Source organism: Spea bombifrons, chromosome 1 (assembly GCF_027358695.1).
Source record: "Spea bombifrons isolate aSpeBom1 chromosome 1, aSpeBom1.2.pri, whole genome shotgun sequence".
Taxonomy (NCBI): domain Eukaryota; kingdom Metazoa; phylum Chordata; class Amphibia; order Anura; family Pelobatidae; genus Spea; species Spea bombifrons.
In genome coordinates this window covers 146,677,149-146,702,515 of record NC_071087.1, presented here as the reverse complement: position 1 = coordinate 146,702,515, position 25,367 = coordinate 146,677,149, and the positions used below count along the sequence as shown (strand labels likewise).

Sequence of the window (25,367 nt, the reverse complement as noted above, 5' to 3'; positions counted from 1 at the left end):
TGGTTAAGTAGTTTGTTCCATTCCTTCACCCACCTTACCCAAAACTAAAGAGCACACTCAACGTGTCGTTGTTTTAAAGACCCTTACAGAAGGTAGGAAACATCACGGTAACCCTAAACTGTAGATGTTGCAGAGTTTTGGATTATGTGACCTACTGACTTAAAAACTACTTACACAGGTGGCTCATATTTTCTTATAAATGGGATAAATGCAAAGTCAGAGTCTTATTGTTCTTAACGCAAATCTATTTTAATGCTACTTGCCACCAGAAACCCCATAAAAATGAAGTACATTAAACGTATAAACCATAAAATGTAGACCATCAGAATAAGGCTCACCATGAGTACTTACTCAAGAAAGCTGGTGATGTAGTCCCGGCTACAGGCGGACCAGGAGAAGGGATTTGTGTTTGATGTAATGTGCGCTGCCATTAACTTGGCTACTTCATGACCTTTGGTGCCACAGGCATTTCCAATTCCATCATGGTTCATACCAAAGCTGGTAGAAAAAGGAAGAAGAAGAGAAAAGGGGTACATTTTACACAGAAATATATATTTTTTGTTTTCTTAACCAAAAGTCAAATAATATTAAATAAGACTTAAATTGTTTAAGCAATAAGAAATGTGCATTCTCACTCCCATTGGAATAAAAGGCAGGGGAGGAATATCACTATTGGGCCTGGGGACAAGTCATGCTACGTGGCACAGGAATAAACAAGAACACGTTGACAGACAATACACTCAGTCCTGTCCAAGGAAGGGAATGCAAAAGCCCATAAAAAGAGCACAGAAATGATCCAATTGGGATATAAATGTTGCCCAAAGGCCCTGCTACCCTAGACATCCTTGTGGCTATGTTTGGTACTACAATTAAAACACACAAAAATGGGACAGCCCATGGGACAACTGACCCTGCATGAAACAATCAAATGGAATCCCAGAGTGCACGCGTGTATTAGACACAAGAATGAGATTGAGTGGGATGATTTACAAACCTTGCGTTATAGTTATCTGTTAACAGGGTTAACTATTTTTTAAAACATTTGTCTTCTGTCCTTGAATAAAGATTCTGTTCAGATGCAGAATTTCTTATAACTTTACACTGTGTACCAATTTAGCAAATAAATACCATCAAGGAATCATATCCATCCATGTATTAATGCCGCACCAAAAGAGCACTTTAACTTTTCACTATTTATACGACTTTTCACCAAAACTTACATATATTAAAAGTCCCCCACTTCTGTAGATTGTCCTGGTCTTGTTAAGGTAGGCAGAGCCAGATGCCAACAATGCCAACAGTACCAGTAACGTTTGGTGAATGGATATTTATGAAACAGTAACAAGAGAAGATTTAGAGTCTCTTTAGGGGAATTCTAAGGAGTCTACCGTTGCAGAAGAAATATGGTTCATTTTACTGAATGCTGACTGTTCCCCATTAGATGCTGGATTGTGTGGAATGTGTCTGGGGCACCTGCAATTGGTGCGTGCCATACAGCAAACATCACGCATGTAGATAAACACGTAACTATTCCCAATCCAGAATCCACAGTGACTTGATAGTCTGGGCCTCACGAGAGGATGTGGTATACCTCTTGATAATTATATGTTTACTGCGTGAATCACTGATGTGGGTATGTAGATATAATCTGTACCACTTTTGAAACATCTATACTTTGCCTGTGTTCTTGGTGTAGCAAAGTGGTAGGATGTTATGTCTGCAGTGCTGATGTTTTGTCTGGAACTAGCGAATAATCAACCTCTTAGGTTTTAATCCCTGAAGGAGAGAAAGTCTTGGCAATCTTCTAAAAAATTTTCAGCTCCTTTTTCATTTGTCACTTTTTTGGGCTATACTTAGTATATAAACTATTAATTCAAATATAGCCAAAAAGCAAACTTTCGCATTTCCAGAGACTTATTTTCCAAAAGACATAGATGTTACTATCTACGAGCGAAATGAGACATGATGAAGGCTGGACTGGCATAGAGGGAAATGCCTGGTATCATATGAACACTTGAGCACTGGTGTATACAAAGAATAAATGACACTTGTTATACCACTCAGCTCAAACTATCAACATATGGATCTGGACCAACCAAGACAATAATTAAGCAGTGCTGAGTGTCTTTCTATCACAGTCCAACATAGACCAGGATAACATTCTTTCTTACTTCTGTGTATATATAAAACGGAATATGGCGGCTTTTTTATTAATGCATTTAAGTTTTTAATATCACAATGTTCTAAATTACAAGACCGCATTTTAAATACATAGACATAATATCTTGTTGCCACCCCTTCTGCATCTATAACAGCTTCCACTCTTCTGGAATGACTTTCCACAAGATTTTAGAGCCTTTCTGTGAGAATTTTGCCCATTCACCCAGTAGAGCATTTGTGAGATCAGAAACTGATATTGGACAAGAAGTCCTGGCTCACAATCTCTGTTCCAGTTCATCCCAAAGGTGTTCGATGGGGTTGAGGTCAGGACTATGTGCGGCCAGTCAAGTCCTTCCACATCAAACTCCCTATCTTTTTGGACCTTGCTTTGTGTTCTGGGGCAGAGTCATGCTGGAATATAAAAGGGTCTTCCCCAAACTGTTCCCACAAAATTGGAAGCATAGCATATGTCCCCTTGAGCACACTTTGTAAAAGTTTGTCATACAAGCAGTAGAAATGCAACAAAATAACTGGAATTGTTAATAATGTTGCACTTTTTCATGTTTATTTTTTAATCATTGTTAATGGTTGTGCTTATACACTCTGATGTAAGTTCTCAGCAAACTGAGAAAACAATTTTAAAAATTGTAAAACATAAAGGACTGAGCAGCACAAGCAGTAACAGCTGTAAACTGTCATGAATCCAAAACTAAAAACATGCAACATGATGCTTGTACTTTATACTAGTGGATTGTGCTATATTAATTGATTCTAGACTGATCTCTAATCAACTGGGTTTGAGAGCAAGATATAAACAAAGCCAGTTGAAGGACATGAAGATTATTTTCTAGTTGAGGATCATTGCTCTCAATCTTGCCCAGAGGGTCTTGTATCTGGTTGATGTAGACCAACGAGGTCCAGCAGAAGACCTTGTGGTCAGCAGACACCAACTTTCATTAACAAAACATAACACACAAATCAGAGATGAATGAAATGCATTGGATTGGAGAGCACTGTACACTATTTGAATATGGACAAGTCTCACCAGGTTTGGCTCCCTGATTGGGCTAATGCTTCCCTAACCAAATCCACATGTGGTCCTCCAAAATGTATACAGTAAAACGTAGAACACGCAGCTTAGAATAAATTATTAAAACCATAAACCATTGAGCGGTGAACTCATGGTTCATGATTATGATCTTGCTCTGGTTTTAAACAGGATATTTTTATTATTATTAATTATTGTTTTATATAGCACCATCATATTCCACAGAGCTGTACAATTGAAATAAATGATGTGTGTGTGGCCCCATGCTAGGAGGCACCATTGGGCACCTTGCATGGTGTACCCAATGGCCAGTCCTGGCCTACCATCTACTAATCTCTAAAGAATGATTTCTTATAAAGAAGCTAAATTTTGAATCAATTAAAATCATCTTTCACTCATAAAAAACTACCACACAGTCACCCAATGGATTAGCCTGCGATGCAAAAAACATGACCCAAAGAACAAATAAGCTGACCAAATGACTTTCTCTCTCTACAATTCCAAAATAATGCCCCAGTGGGGACAAGGGTAAGTTACAACTACAAATAAACCAATCCCGTTCCCGGGATCAAAAAATCTTTATTATTATATTATAACCCCGCCCTAAAACATAACTTTTATTAATATGTTTATTAAAAGGTATAACCAAAATCACCAGTCCTACCATAAAAGGTATACGTCACAGTAACATAAGCTGTGTAACACTAATATTAGGTCGTATATACTGTTGATGGCTGCAGTCCTAACAACAGAAATAATTCAATTATGACCAGTGACAGAGGCTAATTAAAAAATCATCTGATGAAGCTCTGAGGAGCGAAACATGTCAGGGGGGCTACTTGTCTGAGTTTTTAATTAGCCTCTGTCACTGGTCATAATTGAATTATTTCTGTTGTTAGGACTGCAGCCATCAACAGTATGTACGACCTAATATTAGTGTTACACAGCTTATGTTACTGTGACGTATACCTTTTATAGTAGGACTGGTGACACTGGTGTTTTTAAAAATCTTTTTTTGGTTATACCTTTTAATAAACATATTAATAAAAGTTATGTTTTAGGGTGGGGTTATAATAAGGGTATTTTTTGATCCCGGGAACGGGATTGGTTTATTTGTACTTTCTCTCTCTACCCCACGTTTCCGACGATACACAGACAGTAACTTCTGGTAACTGGAAGCAACTTGAAAAACACAAACTACAATCTCAAAATTCTAATTGTGTCTTTTTAAACTTTATGTAACCAGATAAAACTTTAGCGCTACCAAGATGGAATAAAATGCCAATTTACTATTACCAGGTTGCCAAACTCAGCTTATACTGACTGTAGAGATTCAAGTTTTAAGATTAGGTCATCAGATGCACATCAGTGAACTCAGTCATGTCATAGTCATCACACATTTCACTAAACTGCACAATCTAAGCTGCTGTGTGGTACAACTATTGTGGTTCAGACCCACATTGATACAAATGCACTTTAGTGACCATCTGAGTATTTACGTCAGTCAATGATCAGCAAATAGACCCCAGCAGCTGGACTTACATACCGCCTGTCACTGGCACATCTCTATCACAGTATAAACAAAATTACCTGGGCAGAGAAGCAATGAGAGTCGAGTCCTAACTGCTGATGAGATTAAAAACAGATGTCGTTAACTATACACTGTTAATTATCTTTATTACACCAAGAATATGGAGAGCAATAAACATCTTGGGCAGAAGAAGACACATATTGATCCTTCCTCCGCCAATAGGGTGTTTTAGCACAATGATTTAGGGTCTTGTAAACGGAGCCTTGAGAAATACATTTTCCATGCCATGCAAGGCACCGTTCTCATTTAACGCAAACTGAACCACATTACAGAAACCGACAATGTTTTTCTAAGCCTTGCATTTATGACATTTCAGCCTACAGAGCTAATAAATCATAATGGCTGAAACCCCCAAAGAAGTATTTGGTTCACATTTACAGATCTAGTATGTTTTTATAACAGAAACAGACACGAGACATAATAATCAAATTCACCACGTAAGTAGATATACAGGCAGGTTGTAATTACCCGCACAAGCAAGAAAATGAATGACTGGCCTTTTGTAAGGTGAAAATAGGACACACGTTACACATGTACCGAAATGTAAACCGGATGTTTTCACGTGGTAATTGTATATTCCTGGAGCATAAGAAATAACGGTCATGAATGTGACCACTAGTAACACTGTAATGATAGCTTCCCCCAAAAATGCTTTCTGTGGATAGATTATCCTGCTATACACATCAAACGGAAAACATTAAAAATAAACTTGGATTTAGCTATAATTCTATATTAGGACTATAATGTCTTGTAATTTAGACCTGTATTAGCCAGACTTATTATAGTTGGATAAATATTTTAAAAAAATATTTTAGAAAAGTGTGCTTAGTGATCCTGAATGGCTCAAAGAGAGAGATAGAGAAAGCCAGATACAGAGGGAAAAGAAAACATTATATCTATATATATCTATATATATATATATATATAGATATATATATATATATATATACACATACACACACAGTCTGTAAAATGAATCCCGGACTGAATTCAACATACGAATTCTAGGAAGGATGTTACATGCTCTGTTACAAGCTCTTTGTATATGCCTTTACCCATAGCATATGGTCAAGAGTTTTCACCTACATACAGCTGTATGACCATGGCCATAACTGGGAATGACTAAGCAGGCCTGTCCCTTTAAGGCCAGCAGCCTCCAAATGGTGTAGGTGTGGCCACCAGCTGTATATGCTGTATATGCCCAGCTGCTTGTTAGGATTTATATACTTTTAGACGTGTAGTTGTGATGATCCAAACCATACTCTGCAAGGCACGCTGGATCGCCAGTGACGGTAGGTTTGTGACCCTATCAGACATTTGCCTGTTATGCCAGATTGCCAGACCGGACCTGAATCTCACCTTAACTGACCTTTAAACTTAAGGTAAAAAACCCCTATGTCTCTTACCATGAATAAGACAAACTATTATACAAAAACATGTTTCTATTGTGGAACTGTATAAAATGCTATCATTCCAGGCCTGATGATAAGACGTAAAAACAACTGTCTACGTTTTGGTTGACCTGCTCAGGCATTCCCTCGCCTGCCTTTCTATAAAACCTGCAGTAGAAGAGCCCACATGAGAAATCTCATCTCTGTGAATATGCTTGGAATCTAAATAGTGACCGGGTACGGTTCTTTTCTTGTTGGTGCACAGAATTATCAGCAGTGTCTAAATGTTGTATGCTGGTGAGATTTTTGTCTTTCTGCACTAATCTAAATTGGCTGCATATATATATATATATATATATATATATATATATATCAAAAACATACCGTGCTTTCGGAATAGTAAGGAGAAAGAGTTTGGCTTTGTACTCATCATTTCCTGATGTACCCAACGCAACATCAAACTATGAGAGAAGAAACCATCACTTCCTCCATCCCATTCTTTCAAGGTGTACGTTCATTTACAGCAGAATCCAACGGAAAACTTAAGTATAAAATCCAGTAGCGTTGAAGTAATGTATCCTCAAATTGCTAAAAAAAAGTTCTATTTCATTTTTGTTTTCAATAAACATGCTGTACCTATGGACTCGAAAGGCTGCCGCCATTGCCAGTCATGTAATATTTTTGGGTGACTTTACCTCCACACTGAGCTGATTCTTTATGACAGTGGTGATGAAGTTCCCAGGGTATAAAATCTTTTCCTCCATTAGTCTGTGTGTCCGGATATTGTTTATTGTTTACAAAAGTGTAGTATGGCAAGTGTTTGTCTTGTAAAATGTGCTAAAATAACTAAGCTAGAACATATACAAATGGCTAATATGCAGCTGCCTGGGGGGGGGGAAACGATATTGCGCAAGAACTAGAATCTTTAATGGTTGGATGGGGCTTATTTGGAATGAAGAAATAATTTTTTTTGCTGGAATTAACTCTTTAGGTGGATTCAACTTACTTAATAAACCAAGGTAACGGTTATATTTAATTTAAACATAAATATACCCTATCTTTTTCTGTTGAATACCTGAAAAATAAAGCTATAGGTATTTGATCTTCACTTTCTGAATGATCCATCCTGGAGATATCTTTAATATATTAGAATAAAACTCATATTTTACAGGTTGATACAGCATACATAATAGTAATTAAAAAAACACATACAGCCCAGTATTTGGGAACTGCATTCAGGGGGGGAAAAAGGGTTTAAAACCAAAACCCTGTAGCGTCTCGGTATTAGAATATCTGGTAATCCTACATGCACGCAGCTATTTTAATATAAATGTATTGTACCAAGGATTCTATAGAAAGTATATGACTTGAAGCGGCTTAGGAAAATATTACACCCTGCTGTGTGCCTGCGCGCTCCAGTTTTCACTGGACACCCTGTGGACCGTATAACATTAAGCACTCTCACCTTTCAGTAAACTCCTTTCTAATTGTTCTGTCTCTGCCATATGATCCCATTTAGTAACTTCTTGACAGCTTCCTGTGTGGTACTCCGCTCAGACTTCTATATAAACGTTCACAAACGGGTTTCATAATGTCCTTTTGCTCTCTCTCTCCCTCTTTCCTCTTTTTCATTTTTTTTTCTTTCTAATTTTCCTATTAAGAGAGGTGTTCTCCGGGCCATTTTTTTGACACGGATTTGTTGACGTTGCTGCAGTTGTGCCAAACTAATCACAAGAACAATATCTACAACTCTTAAACGGAAGACAGCAAAATAAGAAGGAACTTGCATGTTACAGCCTGTACATCACTTGCACGTTCGGGCTCTAAACCGCCTTTTAAACATAGAACCAGATACCAGGAATCATACCGCGTGTGATCAGCAGGTCACACAAACACACACAGATATATATATATATATATATATTTTTTTTTTTTATTATTTTTTTTAATTGTTATTATTATATTATTTTTTATTATTTATTACATTTTTTGTTTTGTTTGTTTTCTGACAAATTTATAAGCCTTTTTTTATTTACTATTAATCTTGTAATATCTAAATTGTAAGCTTGCCATCCAGATTGTAAGCAAGGTCGTTACTTACTTAATTTATCGGTTCTTTGAATGTACGTATTAAAAGAAGCGATGTATATACATAAAGTTAATAATAATAATTAAAGTCTCTGTTGTTATTGTGCCATAAACAGCATTTACAATGTGTCTTTTTTTTTTTTTTTTTAAATAGTTAAAACTTGATTTTTTTTTTACAGAATTCTTTCCTCGAACAAAATGACAAGACTTCTAATCTCTCTGGAGGCAGGTAAAAGAGATGATATGGCAGACACCTCAAGGGTACGTTGCAGAAGGGAAGCAATTTCCAGGATAAAATAAATTCTTGAACAAGAGGTCATGCTCTAAAGCTGTAGGGGGTAAATGAGGAGAAATGTGAGAAAGAGCCGTCTAACAAAGAGAGTGCTCTTTTTAGGCAGTGGAATTTAGTGATGTTAAGTGCCCTGTCTACTAGTTACAATATAAAAAAACAACCTTGAAATGCGTAGTATTTTACAGTCATATCGTCACGCACACAGGAAGGAATGCGCTAGCGATGGAGGTAGGGGTTCATTTATCTTGCCTGACTTTGGGAGATAAATTGTGCTGCTATGAAGACCTGCAATCTAAAATGAAAAGAAAAATCCATTTTTTGGGACTTTTGTGAATATTAACACAACTTTACAGGGACAACGTGGTCTTTTCCAGGAAGCTGATGTTTTAAATCTAAGAAGGGTTTCAATAACCTTTGAGTTTACCATCAGCGGCCTCCTCACACCAGTAGGCAGGAGCTCGCCATTTCTGCACACAAGATCAGAGCAATACCTGCAAAGGGCGTCATCGAAGGCAAAGAGGAGGACAGAGACAGAGAGAGGTGGTGGAAAATGCTCCTACAACCAGGGCCGGCCTTAGGGGTGTGCGACCTGTGCGGCCATGGCAGCAGGTGCGCCTGCCCGGGACTTAAATTAAAACATCTTTTTTTTTTTAACTTTATTTAACATCGTTCATGTTAAATAAAGTGAACACAAAAGAAAAAATGATCCTTTAATTTAAGTCCCAGGCAGGGGCGCCGAGCGGTTGCTCGTGAAGTTTTCAGCAAGCGCTACTATATATACACACACACACACTTTCTCCCATCAGAAGTGTTAGAGGCTAATATAATAAAGGGAACTTAAACACGCATGGAATAAGCATAAAGATATCCTAAATCTAAGAAGAATTATTAAGGTCTGAGTCCTTACATCAGGACAATTGGTCAGAAAAGATGGGCCATGTTTTATGTTTCTATATAGACTTGCTTTAAATTCAATGTACAAAGTACATCAGGGTCGAATGGACAATCCCAATCCTTTTTTTTTCTTTTTTTTAGCTTCCCCATTCTCAATTTCTGACGGATGTACAGACGTTCATGGCTGTAACTACTTGTAGTTGTTAGAATGTTACTAGGATATAGGGACTAGTAACAGCCTACTCTTGTACATCCTATTTAAAGCCTGTAATTTTTACCCCTTTGTTGCCATCGAGACATTATTTGCACTCTTCTGTCTATTGGCATAAGACTACACAATGATATTTTTTTTATCAATATTAATTTCAATATATTTTAGTGTAGTATAGAAAAAAAAACATCAAGGGACAAGTGCCACTTGTCGGGTATGAAAGAGTTAACAGAGAAAAAATATTATAGCGCTTGACATTCATGGCACCGGCCGTATTAAAGCAGAAAAGGGCTTTATCGCTGAGCCAATCCATGATGGAAGGAGGACTGCTTCTGACAACAAACAGGATATTCGGAAATTTCCCAAGCTTCCTATAACTACAATAGCTGTGTCTCAAATCCTAAAGTTGACTCTATTTAAATGTCACTCACGCAGGTGCGCTGGAAGCGCAGGTGATATTATGAGACCAGTACATAAACTTTGTGGCTGGAGAAACAGATCGGTGCAGCTGTAAAAACAGTGAAATAAAGTGAATATTATTTTATCAAACGTCTTGCTTGTCACTAATAATTAAAAATGAAGGAAGGAAATTGTGAGTAACAGTTCTCCTTTCATAGGCAGGTAGGGTCAGCCCAGCGACAGATAGGTAAAGGAAATGCTTTAGACATTTGTAATCCAGACATTGCATTTAAAAAGCAAAAATAATAATTAGGCAGCTTGTGATTGATCCCATCTATGTAATCACTGCTACTTAAAATGAGCTCTGTATTACGTATGAGCAGTCTCTCTGATTTACAGTAGTCGTAGTAATGAAACCTTAACTTCTTGACTGCTGGACAGTGACTAATACATTGCAATTACTTCCTCAGCAGTTTGGCAAAAAAAATGTAAATGCTCCGGCTCTTACAGGTTTTTGCATTTACTTATCCCGGATTGTTGTTTGAGAAAATAATGTTTCTTATTAACCCCAGTGGAGATCGAATAATGCGAGCACTTGAATATGCATTCTTCAAAACATAAAATAAAAATAAAAAACACTTGTAGAAGCTGCAGCCCATGGTCCAACGATTCTTGTTACTGATTGGCTGTTTGCCGCAGCCAATCGGTGGCAAGGTATCGCCCCCGTTAAAATCAATGGAAGTGCTTAATTGGCACGCATGCACACAGGGGTTCATGCCTACAGTGTTCAGCGGGCCAGTGCTGGAGCTGATGGGCAGTAAATATATTACGTGCAAGGAGATCTATTCAGCAAAACACATCTCCTGCACGGAAAATAGCAAGAGCAAGGAGCAAATGGGGGGATTCTGCAGAATTCGGCATGCATTTCTAAAAAGACACAATAGAAATGTAAAGGGACCTTACAGCTATCACATGCGTTAAAGAGCATATATGGCTGGAACGTGTCCTTAGACTAGGAAGTGCTCATTTGTGATGTAACTTTCTAACTCTTTGTTTCTGCGACTGAAGGGGACAGCTACATTTTGACACATTTTAAATTGGTCAAAATATTTCCAAAGCTAAAAGGAACACAGACTTCTTAATACAAAATGGTTGATTTGCTTTAAATACACCAAGTATTTATTGCCATCATCTGTCAGTACATAAAGGAAGTTTGGACACTTGTCACCATCAAGCGATGGACCAGCCAAGCTTGACCAATTTAGGGACTGAAGAGGTGCTTTGTCATTCTTATGTAGAATACATCAGCTGAAACAAGATACTTAAACACGAGAACAAGCCCCTTGAAACCTACTATTGCCACTGTCTCTATGAAACCTACAATTGCCACAAGGTTTTACCAGCAGTCATAGTTAGCATACACACCAAGGGCTGGGGTTTAAAGGGAGTTTCACGTAACTCTGCCCACTCCCTTTATGCCACCCATTTTTGACCATTCCAAACATTTTCTACTTTTTTTTTGTATTGGTTCACCCACGTACTACCTAATCCCACCTTAAAAAGCTTTTATTTCTTTAAAATGAACCTAATTTTGGTATGCATTAACGTAATTTTTATAATAAGCCTGTAGCAATGTAAGTAAAATTATGATGCTGTAACATTCCAGTATCCAAACAATTACAAGTGTCTAGTGTGAAAATAAAACCCAGTAGAAATTTTTCCTAAATATTAGACAAAAAAGAAAATCACAGAAAATACATACTTTCAAAAATAGAACAACAAAATTGTTTAAATATCTAAATAACAGAAATAATTTTTTTACACCAGTATAAATATAAATATAATACGATACGAACAAAGCTATACCAAAAACAAATGCACGTCCACGACTGGATAATGTTATGATACCGAAAGAAGCGGACAGTGAAATACAGAGAGATGAGTGTACTGGAAATGGATGTAATTCACGGGAACAATGTAAAACAGATTGCATAATAACATATTTAGATTTTTTTTTTTCCAACTCACTTGTGACCAATCTCATGTGCAATAGTAAATGCTGAGCCTAAGCCAATGTCTTCATTAATACTGCAGCTCCTCTCTGGTTCACACATTCCAGCCACCGAGGCCAAGCCTAAATAAACAGAAGGAGACACAAAGGGTCAAGCCAAGGTGTTTCAGTCTTATAAATGCTTGGATTCTTTTTAATAACCTCTACATATAGAAGGAGCAGTTGGCAAAAGGTTAACTTTCGAGTCATTTACAAAATCACTGGGGGGAATTTGCAGGCTAGACATTAATATTTTTTGAACTGCAGTCAGTGCTGGAAAATGTCTAGACGAGGGGTTAGATTTATAAATTTTACTTCTGGTAACTTGGGACCACCAAGAAACATGAGCCAGGAGAGGGAATTCAACAAAGTATTTTTACTTTCACATTCTTGAGGCAGCAGAAAGCAAAAAAAAAAAAAAAAAAGTGTCCACATTATTTTTCTAGAGTGCTGTTTAAGTTTAGTGGGCTCAGGAAGAAAAAACATATAAGCAAGTTTTTATTTGTTTAAAAAAAAATCTGAATCGTTAAAAAATGCATCCCCCCCCCAACATAACAAAAGCTCCGTGAACGCTTTGGTGGAAGCGGTTATATTTAAATGAAAATGTAATATCTGTCAAACTGGTAAGGTATTTAAACCATAGCAAAACAGTATTGGTGTTGCTCTTGGCCAATTACCTTTACCATCCATTATTTTGTAGTGTAGCCCCCAGCAAGGCCTTGAGTTTTCTCTTTTCTAGCACAGTTGTGTACTTCGCAGAACCTTGTGCTATATCCTTACCCCCAGGATATCCCTTTGCAGGCTCCTTCCCTCTCTCCCCAGAAATTTGCGCTTCCTCGTTCCCCATCGGCAAGCAGAGATTTGTCCTTCATCCCTACCACCAGGACAGCCTTGTGCTCTCAAAGCTTCTACCAAACACATTAGTAACATAGCGAAGGGATTGTTCTTAGAACTGACTGTACAATGCCACAAGCTAGAATGACATTGCGTTGGCTTTCTGACAGGTCGCAAAAGATGTCAAGAACCATCAAGCAGGGCCCTTTTGTAATAACCGATTAAGCTTGATAGCCACCGTATCTCAGAATATTGGCATTCACATTCGTATGTAGGCGTGAAATACAGAAAAGCCCACTACATTATAAAAATACAGAGCTAGGAAAGCCATGGAGAGGTGTGAGCTTTGGCCAAGCTCACAGACCTAGTTGTAGTTCTTAGTTAAGGATGGGCTTAGACTTCATTAATTGATACTCGCCTTTTTTGGGGGGGGGGCATCAATAATCAGTTATGTAGGTTGGAACTTATTAATTCATAATACTACTCAGAAAGGCCGAAGTGATGAGACAAAAAATGTCAGGCCCTAATGACCCAAGTCACGTGTGGTGGACTACTTTCATCATTGGTCATTGATTCCCAATTAATTACCAGCAAATGGACTTTGATTTTACCATAGTTTCTCAGATGTCTGTGGTGGCTGTTGAGTGGCCAATAGTGGCTCCATAATAATTTCCTGACATGTGCTTCCAGAGTGCTGAATATTTACCTATATATATATATATATGTCATAGTACCATGGTATATAGCAAGGACATAGCAAATAGTAGGGGTTAGATGAATGCCCACTATTCCCAAACCATAACCAGCTCCATAACACTTGGAAAGTTCACACTAGGGGTATTTTATTGAGAAAAGGGTTGTGCTGAAAGGACTCCACTGAAAAAAAGCCCTGACAGAAGTGGAAAATGATGATAAAAGGTGTACTTAATTGGAAAAAATCTACTAGGAATAGGTGTAGAGCAAGGTTGGGAAAAAGTCTTGCATTCTGAACAGTATGTCCACCCCAGGGAAAGAAGAAAAGAAATACTACATTGTGTATGTGTACCCCAGGGAGGAGAAAATAAGTGATGCGTAGTGCAAAGAGTGCTTTGCATTTAACAAACAGACACAGGTTAAAAACCCAACTTACAAAACTGTCGGAAAATCTCAGGCATGAAAACATTCAAGAAGACCTGGAGAGCACATACTGTGAAGGATTCAAGACGTCCATTCTACCATTTAAAGTAAACATACTACAGACAACGTCTTATGATGATTATTGGAACAGTGAATGCATTGTTTACAGTAGATATATGTAATAATACTGTAAAAAATCTCAAGTACAATACAGTTCTTTAGAGCAAGATCTAGTCTTTTGCAACCTAGTTCTAAATTAAGCGTATTACATAAAAGTATGTATCATGATGCATCAAGATTCTACAGTATCCTCCCTTTCGGAGTACAGTATGTGCAGCTTACTGTAATTATTGATGGTACTATAATGTGTATTGATATTGACACTATTGACACTATGTACTTTATGTATATACTCTGTATATGTATGTTTATTATAGATTATATATACTTGTATTACCGTATTTGCTCGATTATAAGACGACCCCGATTATAAGACGACCCCCCAAAATCAAAATATTAATTTAGGAAAAAAACAAAAAGCCTGAATATAAGACGACCCTATAGGAAAAAAAGTTTTACCAGTAAATATTAATTCATGTAAATATATTTTTTAAATTTCCTTTTATTTGCCAACCTGCCCCCCCCCAGTTATGCCACTCTGCCCCCAGAAATGCTTTATACCCCCCCTATTTGCCACTCTGCCCCATGATATGCCTTATACCCCTATATGCCACTCTGGCATATAGGGGGTTAAAAGGCATATCATGGGCCTGAGTGGCATATAGGGGGTTAAAATGCATTTCTGGAGGTATATATGCATATCATGGGGCTGAGTGGCATATAGGGGGTTAAAATGCATTTCTGGAGGTCCAGAAATGCATTTTAACCCCCTATATGCCACTCAGCCCCATGATATGCCTTTTAACCCAGCATGTACTGGCTGCCTTGGCTTGATAGGAGTGTGATTGCTGCTAACAGCAATCACACTCCTATCAAGCCAAGGCAGCCAGTACATGCTGGAACCTGGGGATGATAGTAGTGGGATTACAGCCTCCCTATGCCATGCTACAACCCCCACCCCCCTTACACATCCATGCTATCACACACAAACACACATTCACAAACATTTAAATACTCATTCATTCCATTAATCACACATACTTCACACATTAATCACACATACTTACCCAAAAACCCTCCCCCACCCCCTTACCTGAACTGCAGATCTCTCACTCGAAGACTTCTGCAGGGGACCGGCTGTACCAGCAACTTCTCTGGCCCCGCCCCCAGAGGAGGGAGGGGGAGATAGAGTTCTGTGAGGAAGCTACAAGCTTCCTGTCCTCCTGCTTCTAACGGAAGAGACGCTGCTCGCGACCGGTAAGCAGCATGGCCCCAGCCATTTTTTTGGGGTCTGATTAGAAGACGACCCCGATTATAAGACGAGGGGTATTTTTCAGAGCATTTGCTCTGGAAAAAACCTCGTCTTATAATCGAGCAAATACGGTATACTACGTAAAATAATTCTTTGTATGTGAACACATATTACATTTTAACAATTCATGTCCAGTAGAAACAATAGTGAGAACTGCAGTATTAAGCCCATTGAATGGGGCCATTTTACCACAAATAATACTACTTTACGCACAATAAGATCCTATTGACAGACAGATGGACATCCGGACACTAAAACTGCCTAGTGCAATATATGGCCATGCCTCTTCCATACACACCCTATAAAATAAACTAATATTTAAAACAGACGGAATCGTTTTTACGGCAAAATTACAAACATAAAGGTCAAGGTTCTAGGAGCATGGGTGTCTTTTCAGAGCCCTTCAAGAGTAACCTCTGCTAATAGCCATAGCCAGAAGTCCATAGTCACCAGAAAGGTATGGGAAAGTAATTGGGCTGATCACAATGTGTTGATGAAAGGTTGGAGAAATTCAAATGTAGTTTGAAATGGAGCTCCAGAACAGAGAAGGTTCTGAATGGATATTCATGTTATTGACCTGCAGCGACTCAAACGAGTACCTGGGGCCGTCTGATTCTATGTTAGCCTTCAGTAAAGTCATTTGGCATGGTCAAGGCATATCAGACTTACTAGGGGTTACGCAGACAGCGATTCTGAAGGAAAATGGTAAACATGGTGCAATTACCACAGCAACCAATGGCACGTTCCTGGCGGTTGTGCCACTTTGGAAGATAATTGGTATTTATATACTGCTGTTATTTTTTTAAATAGTTCATCCCTGCTAATAACATAAGGTACTGTATCAGCGTGAAGACTAAATCACTGTATTCCAAACAAAGCTCTTTTTAACGGCAGCAGTTGGATATGGGTATTGCTTTTCAGTTTTGGGGGAAATTCTGTGTTTTCCTTCAGACTTCAGCAAGAAAATCAATTTACATGGAACTTCTACTGTATGGATGCAAATAAAAGAAGTATGCAGACAACTTATCCACCCTCAATCACGTTAGTAAAAACAAGTCCCAATTCAACCGATTAACAGGCTGATTTTATACAATAAATAGAACAACTGTATTTTACTGGAAAAAAAAATGAAAAGACCATACATTACCATTTATTGCTTCATACTTCTTGGAAAAATACACACTTGGAAGAGAGTGTACCCAAAGGAGAAGGGGGCTCCTTCATCGCAGTGAATACCCCAATACAGAATGAACCAATGCCATGTTTGTTCAGGATGCGAACGGCTTTTAAGATGTCAGGACATGATCAGATTGGCATGCATTATGTTTCCTGTTATAGGAGCCTGTGATTTGTTACAAACTGGCAGATGAACCCAAGACCATTGGAAAGCCTCGACATCCTGAAAAGGATATTTTTTTTTTTTTTTTTTTAAATCCAAAGGCGCCTAAGATATAGCACTTTTAGTTACTGCACTGTTAGCCACTCAACTGAATCGAGTTTAATTCATTGGATTGAAATAGACTATTCTGCAAACGCACAGAAAAAAAACAACTTGTTGACAACAATAGTCATTATCTCATCGTTTTACAGTCCAGTCAACTGGGCTCAAATCTCTCTGCTCCTTTTCCGTAAAACCACGACTGATGCCATTTGGACCATTGCCTTCGTCCCCAAGAAAGCCATTGGAAAGAGGGTAGGAAAAGTTAGGAAGAGCGTCAGCCAAAGTGGGGTGGCCTTGAATTTCCCATTTATGTGGTCAATTCCTTAATTATACTACAGAGAAAATACAACCCACTCTAGAGCAGAAATGTTCTAGAATGTTCAGCAACTCTGGCTAAGTGTCCGAAGGAAGAAGGTGAGTGGAATAATGTAACTGTAGCACAATGATATGTGAGCAGCAGACAATAAAATGCAAAGTGAGGTGGGGCGGTAGAATTTGTGATTGATGGGATGAGGTCCTAGTATAACGATAGTAAGGTCAATGAAGATGGGACTTTAAGAGTTTGGTTACATCCTTTGAGCAGAAGGGGTTCATTTTAGATGTTCCTTATCTGATAATGTGTCTGCGTTATCAACTCTTTCCTAGATTTAGGTGGTTGGCTTCTGATAGAGGTATCGTTTGATTGAGAATATATAAGCTAGAGCTTATTATATTAAGGTTGGATGTACAGGCAGAGATCTACAGGTCAAATACTCTGCACTTCTGAGCATTGAAGAGGAAGAAGAAAACTGTTAAGAATGAAAGAGAGGTAAGAATGCAGCCATGCGTGGTAACACTGGTACCAAAGAAGTCAGTTTTGAGGGCTTGAGTCAGAAAACAAAAAGTAAAAAGATAATTTGGTACATTGGCCACAATTAAGTAATAAACAATGGGAAACTTAAGCATTATAATATTTGCACGTGTTTTGATATCAGTGATAATGTATAGGCTAGATTTATTTTCAGAGGATGCACATGGCCCTCAAGGTAGATCCTCCACTTCACTTGCTTTCAACCAGCATTCAAGCAAAACACAGGGATTCCACCAATACTCAAGTGGAGGACCCCACGTGTTCACACCAGTTGCTGTGCCGAGTATTGTAACTGCCCTTACGTCAAATGTAACAAAACTTACTCAAATGATATACTGTAGAACAAAAACTTCATAACTAGAATACGAATATTTGTCTTAAATGCAAAACTAAACAAATGCAATATAACTATTTCAAAATAGAAATTGTAGACAAATAATAAGAATGTCAACAAAGGTTGTTTATTGAGAAAAGTACATGCTGTTAATATCAAGAAGTACATGCATCCCATCCCACATAAAATAACCCATTATTTGTTGGAAGCACCAATTACTTATTTTACCTAATTTTGGTCCATTTTATTTATGCCCTGACACAAAGCGTTAGCTAACATTATATTTTTGTTCTTGGGAATGGGACTTAATCTCAGAATGTACAGATTAATTCACTTTTTTTCATGTTCTGCTCTAGTTATGTCATCACTCAGTAAACCAGAAAGATTTTTACTTGTCTCGTACTCCAGACAAAGGTAACGTATTCAGTCCACATATGTTTCCAAACAGCCTACAGAGATCAGGAAGGTCAGAGCCTTGAAGGTGGGCCTGTCATCTAAAAAAATAACAGCTGATTTTAATTTTATTGAACCGTTTTCCTAAATAGTTCAGTACGTAACCTAAAACTTTCAATAATAACAGAGTCTATGGACACTTGTTGTGTGTCATTGGGAAATATACTTATTTATTACATATATAATGATTAGAACACAGCAGCAATCCGGACTTTCGCCATCATTAACCTTCACTACATATTGCCTATGGCATTACACACCTCTCTAGTGCATGTTTTTTAAATTACATTCATTGGTTTCCTTAATTTGTAACATATATTTGACCCAATGTTATAATTGTGTATCTTACAGGTGAAAAAAAGAATAGGTTTTATTGTGTTTTTCTTGCTTTGTTGATATCTGGAAGTTATATTACCATTTATTGTTAGCTTTCTGAATGGGATTCTGAAAGCAGGGCTCATTATTACAGCACCGAGCCAAAGACAATTATAATGTGATTAATAAAGAAATTGAAAAATATGGTGAGTTTTGGTACACGAGCTAATCAGCTTATTTGAACTAACGAGCTACTTCAACTAGTTAGGATCAGACAAGTATAAGTCAAAAGAGTGCAACCATCCCACTGCAAAACTGCAAAGTTACTTTTAAAGTGAATTACATTTTTAAAACATTATAGATAAATCTTTAATGTTTGTGTTATATATATACACACACACACACATATACACACACACATACACACAAGGCATGCATTATATATATATACTAGATCAATATTAGTTAGATCAATTTCTACATAGCGCTTATAAACTCTTGAAATTATAACGTTCATTTAAATGAACTCCTCTTAGTTCCATACGCCTATTAAATGCTAGTATTGGAAAACAGTTGAAATTAAACGAGTATAATTGGGAAGGGTGAAACAAAGAAAAAACACTAGAAAAATAACCCTTCCCACCAGGAATTCCTACTGTGTGAACAATAATCAGATGGAAAAATCACTTACAAAGGCAGCAATTTAACGCTCAGCTCTTGAGTACAAATGCAAAAATTCCCCAAAGAGGAATTGGGAGTTTTTTATCCATCACTACGCCTTTTTGTACAAACTACAGTCCTGGTTCATTTACACATAAGGCTACTGAGCCTGGTGAAAGATTCCAAAGAGGAAACTTAGCTAAAAACACATTTATTTAAGGCAAACCACATGAGCCGGTTAGATAGCATAAACTGCTAGCCAGGGAGCAGTCTAACTAATAGCGCATATCAATGATTCAATACCATGCTTACAGTTCACAAGAGAATTTGTTTCGACTGACGTAACTATTAGAATTGTAACCAAGACCTCTTTAATACAGTAAGGTTATTTTTCCGGACACTATCGTGGACCTGAACTGGGTGGAAATAAATCAGTTTCCTACTTGCTTGGTAAATTGGAATCATCTCAGGAACATTTTTTTTATCACTGATTACAGCTGTCGGAGGAGGAACGCCCTACATTAATCTACAAAATTTTCAGCTTTTAATGACTTACAAGATTGTGTTCACCTCAAAAGATTTGTTAACCCATTGAGAGACCCAAAACTGGACAATGGTATTAGCATACTTTATTTGACATCATTAGGGAAGAATTAAATAAGTAATAAAATATTTTCTTTTTTAAACTTTGTTTTTCAATGTTTTAGTAATTTTTCAAGGGGACGGCAGACATGGCTATAAATAATGTAGTATTTTTAAAGGAAATGTCATGGAAGACCAGAGAAAAATTGTTCCTACACGTATTTTCTTTGCTTTCAGAATTTGTATATGGGGAAGACTAGAACGTAGTCATGCTGTCAATCCAGATCGGACCAGCACCAGTAAGAGCAAATGTGACAGTAGACCCAACTTGAGTGTTTCAGATTCAAAGGGTTTTATCCACACACACACAGGAAAAATTATTGGAGGGGCACATACATTAACTTAAAAAACCAACATTGGTTTCAGCTCAGTCCAATCGAGGGTTAAAACTAAGGAAGGTACCCATGCACACTTCAGTAAGTGAAAAAAAATAAAGTTTTATTTAGATGATAGCATATGCCGATATTTTGACCTCAATGAGGTCTTCTTCAGGGGAAAACAAAAGCAGGTCAACTGAGAAGGCAGAGCTGGTACATTACACACCGTGAATGGGATAACATTTTAAAGATAAATTATAACAATTTCTGTGCACTTACCCAGAGTCCCACATGGCTTATTTTTGTATGTACAGATGTCATACCTATTGAACAGATAAAGGGAAAGGGTAATTACTTAAAATGGTACATGGTTGGTAACATATCACACAACAATAAATATAGCAGAATTTCACATCGATTCATAAATTCATACATAGAACCAACAGGACATTCCATTTTCTCCCATCACCCATGGTTGAGAAGCATCAACAAACAACATACACAAACCAAAAGGAAAGCTTTTTCCGGAATTATTCTAAGGTCTCAAAGAAAAAGCAACATAGTAGTTGGAATCTTTTGGGAAATGGTCAGCTTCGCAACTCAAGTTAATTAACATGGTGACTTTAAATGTTTCATATCGACAGAAACTGCCCATTAGTATATTCAATCCATTGCAATGAAGTCAATGAAAGCAGCGGACTTCAAATTAATATGAAGAGCATAATTATTCAGAACACCAATTATAGATTTTATCTGGGCATAAACATTCTCTGGAAGAATTGTACCCCAGTGTAAAACACAATTATATGGGGACTAGTTGAGAAAATCTCATCTGGTTCATATTATGCATCAGCCGTTCCAATACAAGTCTAATGGTTTCTTTTCATGCAAAAGTTGTACGTTATCTCGAAATTTTGATGCTTGAGGACTGCTGGATAATACATTACTCATTGTTATTCAAGGTAAACTCAAGGCTTTGCTGCTCCTAGTTTTCATGATGAGAGCACTACTGTTCATTGTGTGAATTGAAAGCTTCGTACATTTATCTTGGTTAATGTTCCAGTATAATACAAAGCACCATGAATGCTCCTCTAATCCAAAGAGAGTGGCCTATTGCAATTACTTATCTCACCCTTTTAATTCCATCCAACCCAGAGGGATCTGTACGTTTTTTGGCATTTGCAGGCTTTTTTAGGACACCTGAAGAAGCATATCTGATCTGGCATACTGGTAAGTGGGACACTAGCGTTTGGAACCTACAAAGACAATCTGCAATCGGTTTCCTTTCGCTCTCCGCACGCGAGTCTTTCGGAAACGCTAGGAAAAGTTTAAATATATTTAGTCTTTGTCTTTTATCTCTGCTCCAATAGTTAAACCACAAATCAGTCTAACTATCCGCCAGCAAGTAGAGTGTCGGGAACTTCAGCATAGCCAGTGTAACCACAAGCAACATAATCACAGGCTCTGGCAACAAGCCAACTGGACAATGGCCAGTTGCAGGAAAAAAGGTTAAACTGGAACTTGGGGGATCACCTGCTTCTTAACCATTTAGGCTCCCAAGTGGAGTACAGCACAAACCTTAAGCAATTTATAAAATACATGGCTGCAGAAAAAGATCCCCTCCCTGTATAGAAATCAGCGCATGGAAGCTGCTGCTAAGCGTAGCTGCCGGTCTCCACAATAATCTCTCAAGTGCATAGTATCCTTGAACAAATTTAACAGACAGATAAGGCATTGCTTATACTTTCTCTCAGTGATTTATCCTGGCTTAGGCTGACTAGGCCTGGGGTGGCAGGTCCAGGGGGTGATCCTCTTGGGTGACCAGGCCCGCTGGTGTGCTGCTGCTCAATAGGCCGTTATAGCTCTGAGGTCTGATCTTAAAGCATGTGCACCTTTAGGAGAGGGAGCGCAGGGATATGACCTCATCACTGCAGAATATTATGATGCTTTATGAAATAATAAATACATACTTGCTTGTGAAAGAAAAAAGCTAGAATCTCTCTCTGCACAGTGGTCAGGGTCCCATAAAACACCCACTGCACAGTATCCAGACCTGGGGGTAACTGCTCCCCTGCCCCTCTGCCCCTCTGCAGCCCTTCCCTGATCATCTGCCACAACCTCCCCTGACCTCAGTTTTGGACTCTTTTTGGAAGTCAGCGTTAATCCAATGCAGTAGTTCTGAGCAACTCCATAAGGATAAAGCAACTTTACAAACAAAGAACTTAAGAGCACCAACAATTCCCTTTGCGTCATACACACTGAAATAAGAACCTAAAATCTGTATTTTTCTACACATTTTTTGTTCACGTTAGGTCTAAGCCTGCTGTAATGGAAAGCTAGTTATATTTTAATTGTTTCCACTACTAGAGGCATTGTTTTATTTGTGGCTTCACTCTCTCTCTGAGCATAGTTTGTAGCGAATCCTGTCCTCTTCCAGGGGCAAAGGCGTTAAACATATTTAACATTCTGTCAGCGGCAATATGGTGGTCATCACCACCACAACCCCTCCTTTTAATAACATACTAGGTTTTACATGCAACACAATACTTTCAACAACAAAGAAAGCAACCCCACTTTCTATACCCTGCCCAAAAATCCACTGTCTACTTTGTTTAACATAAAGTGGTATTCCACCACAGCACTCCGACCCCAAACTAAAATAATAATTCTGTTTTTATTTGCTGACCCTAAAATAGAAATTTGAAATAAAAAATGGGCAATTTTAACCAAGGGGAGGAAATGTATAATATAATGTATGTTAAAGCAAAAATAACTTTTCTATTATTAGGATTGTTTGACTTAAAAAGACTGCCACAGCTATCCAAACGTCTGGGGTATAAATGGGATTTCAGACTGTGGCTAAAGTTAAATTGTTAGTTTCAGGAGATATACTTGGACACGCATTTGAACAAATAAAAAGCAGGTCATAAGACAGATGAACATATCATTACTATCCAGCGTAATGTGTAAATATTTGGGCAATCAATCAATCGATTATTTTTATCTTTACTGAAATGCCTACTTGGGTTTAATAAAGTGAAATAGAGGATTAATTTATATATATACCAGTTTAATAAAGTGTAGTGTTAAATTGTTAGCATTAAATTGATAACACTAACAATACATATGAACACGCAATTTACATAAATGTCACCCTTTAACATACATTATTAAATGGTTACAGAGAAGGAAAGGTTCTGGTAATCTATATTTTTATAGTGTATTTTGGGCAAAAAGAAAATTATATTAAAGAAATGAACAAGTGCTTAGATCGTAAAAAAATGGAATATAATTTTCTTAACAATAGAATATTTTGGATCATTGTTATAAATATATATATATATATATATATATATATATATATATATATATATATATATATATATATATATATATATATATATATATATATATATATAAAACAATGCTGTTGTTTTATTTTAGGTGTTTGACTTTGACATGATTCTATGTTGTGTGGTTTGTATTGTTTCATTCCATAAACAATAACTAGAAGAATAAAAAATAGTCAGTAAATAAAGTAAAGATACTAAAATGCACCTCAGGAAAATTAACATATGTATGAATAAAATAGTGTATTCCACATTAGTACTTGAATGCCAACAAAAAATAAAAGTAGCGTGCAACCACAAGAACACATTTACTAATCTATCCACTGGATCTGCATCACTAACTTTATGGCACCACAAGGCTAGTTTTCCATTATGATTGACTAAATGTGTCTAATGCATTTCAAAAAGAATTTTCATAAAGAACACTAAGTGCCGCAGCCGCCAAAATTGAAATTTTGGTCAATACTCGCTTTCCTGAGCCAACTTCAGCTTTAGAAACTCTGCTATATCCAATAGACCTGAATGGGCCAAAGGGTAGTCAATAGGGTCTTTTAACTAAAATGCGAGTGTACGGTTGTTGGCTAAAAATGTGAATTTGTAGCAGTAAACTCGCACAAATTGGACAAAGTTGTAGCTCCATGTAAGTGAACTTACACTACACTCGCAAAAACACACAACTCTCATATACTTGAGCCTAGACCTCCCAAAGGATTATTTTATTACCCCATCTTAGCACACAAGGGTTCGAGGAAGAAGTGGCTGATCATGAGCTTCCCCTTGACAAATAGGGGTTCTGGGGACTCGTTTTTTTCAGATTTGTTTTTTTTAATCATGTCTTTGTTTTTTAATCTTTTTTGACAAACTATTTATACTAGAGGGTGTTTTTTTACTAATTTTTCTCCAAATTTCAGCTAAGGGCATTCGTTCAACTTGCATTCTCTCGTCTGAAATGTGCAAAATTCAAACACATTTGCAATTGTTTTGCAAAGTATTACCATTCAAACCATGCAAGTTTGGTCAGTCCGTGTAACCCTTAAATTAATTGACAACTCAACTTAACATAGAATAGTATTGACTTCTGGAAAATTACAAAATCAGAAAGCAGTGGTCAGTTTCCACAACAATAAAGGGCAATCTTAAAATCCAGAGCACATATTGTAAAACTCCTTCTGTTAGTGTTCTTCCCAATTCAGGTACACGGGTCCAACAACTATGGCCGTTCAAATTTACATAAAGTGAGTTACATGATAATCCATCTACTGTTGAAAAATAACTCAAAATGCTACTAATATGCTTTTTAAGAGCTCTGTTTCCATAAACATATAGAAAATGTCCACTGTCCATTATTTCTTACACGGAATACAACTAAAAGAAGGGTATTCTTAAGACCTCCACTCAAAAGGATTCTGTTTGACCTTTCTGTTATTTCAAGTATGCAGCTCCATTAACCGAGACAAGCACAAGGTAAAGAGTTAGGTGTTAAGAGCCCAAAAATGCGT

At 37.4% G+C, this 25,367-nt stretch overlaps 1 protein-coding gene across 1 annotated transcript in view; it reads right to left on the bottom strand.

Annotated features, from left to right (window-relative positions):
• ADAMTS6 (ADAM metallopeptidase with thrombospondin type 1 motif 6) overlaps positions 1-25,367 on the bottom strand; it is a 130,264-nt gene that overhangs the window by 56,132 nt on the left and 48,765 nt on the right. Inside the window, exons 8-10 of the mRNA XM_053448027.1 lie at positions 20,798-20,841; positions 12,103-12,208; positions 352-498 (exon numbers count right to left, since the gene is read on the bottom strand). Of these exons, the coding sequence (XP_053304002.1) occupies positions 352-498; positions 12,103-12,208; positions 20,798-20,841 (297 nt within the window). The remainder of the gene's footprint in view (positions 1-351; positions 499-12,102; positions 12,209-20,797; positions 20,842-25,367) is intronic.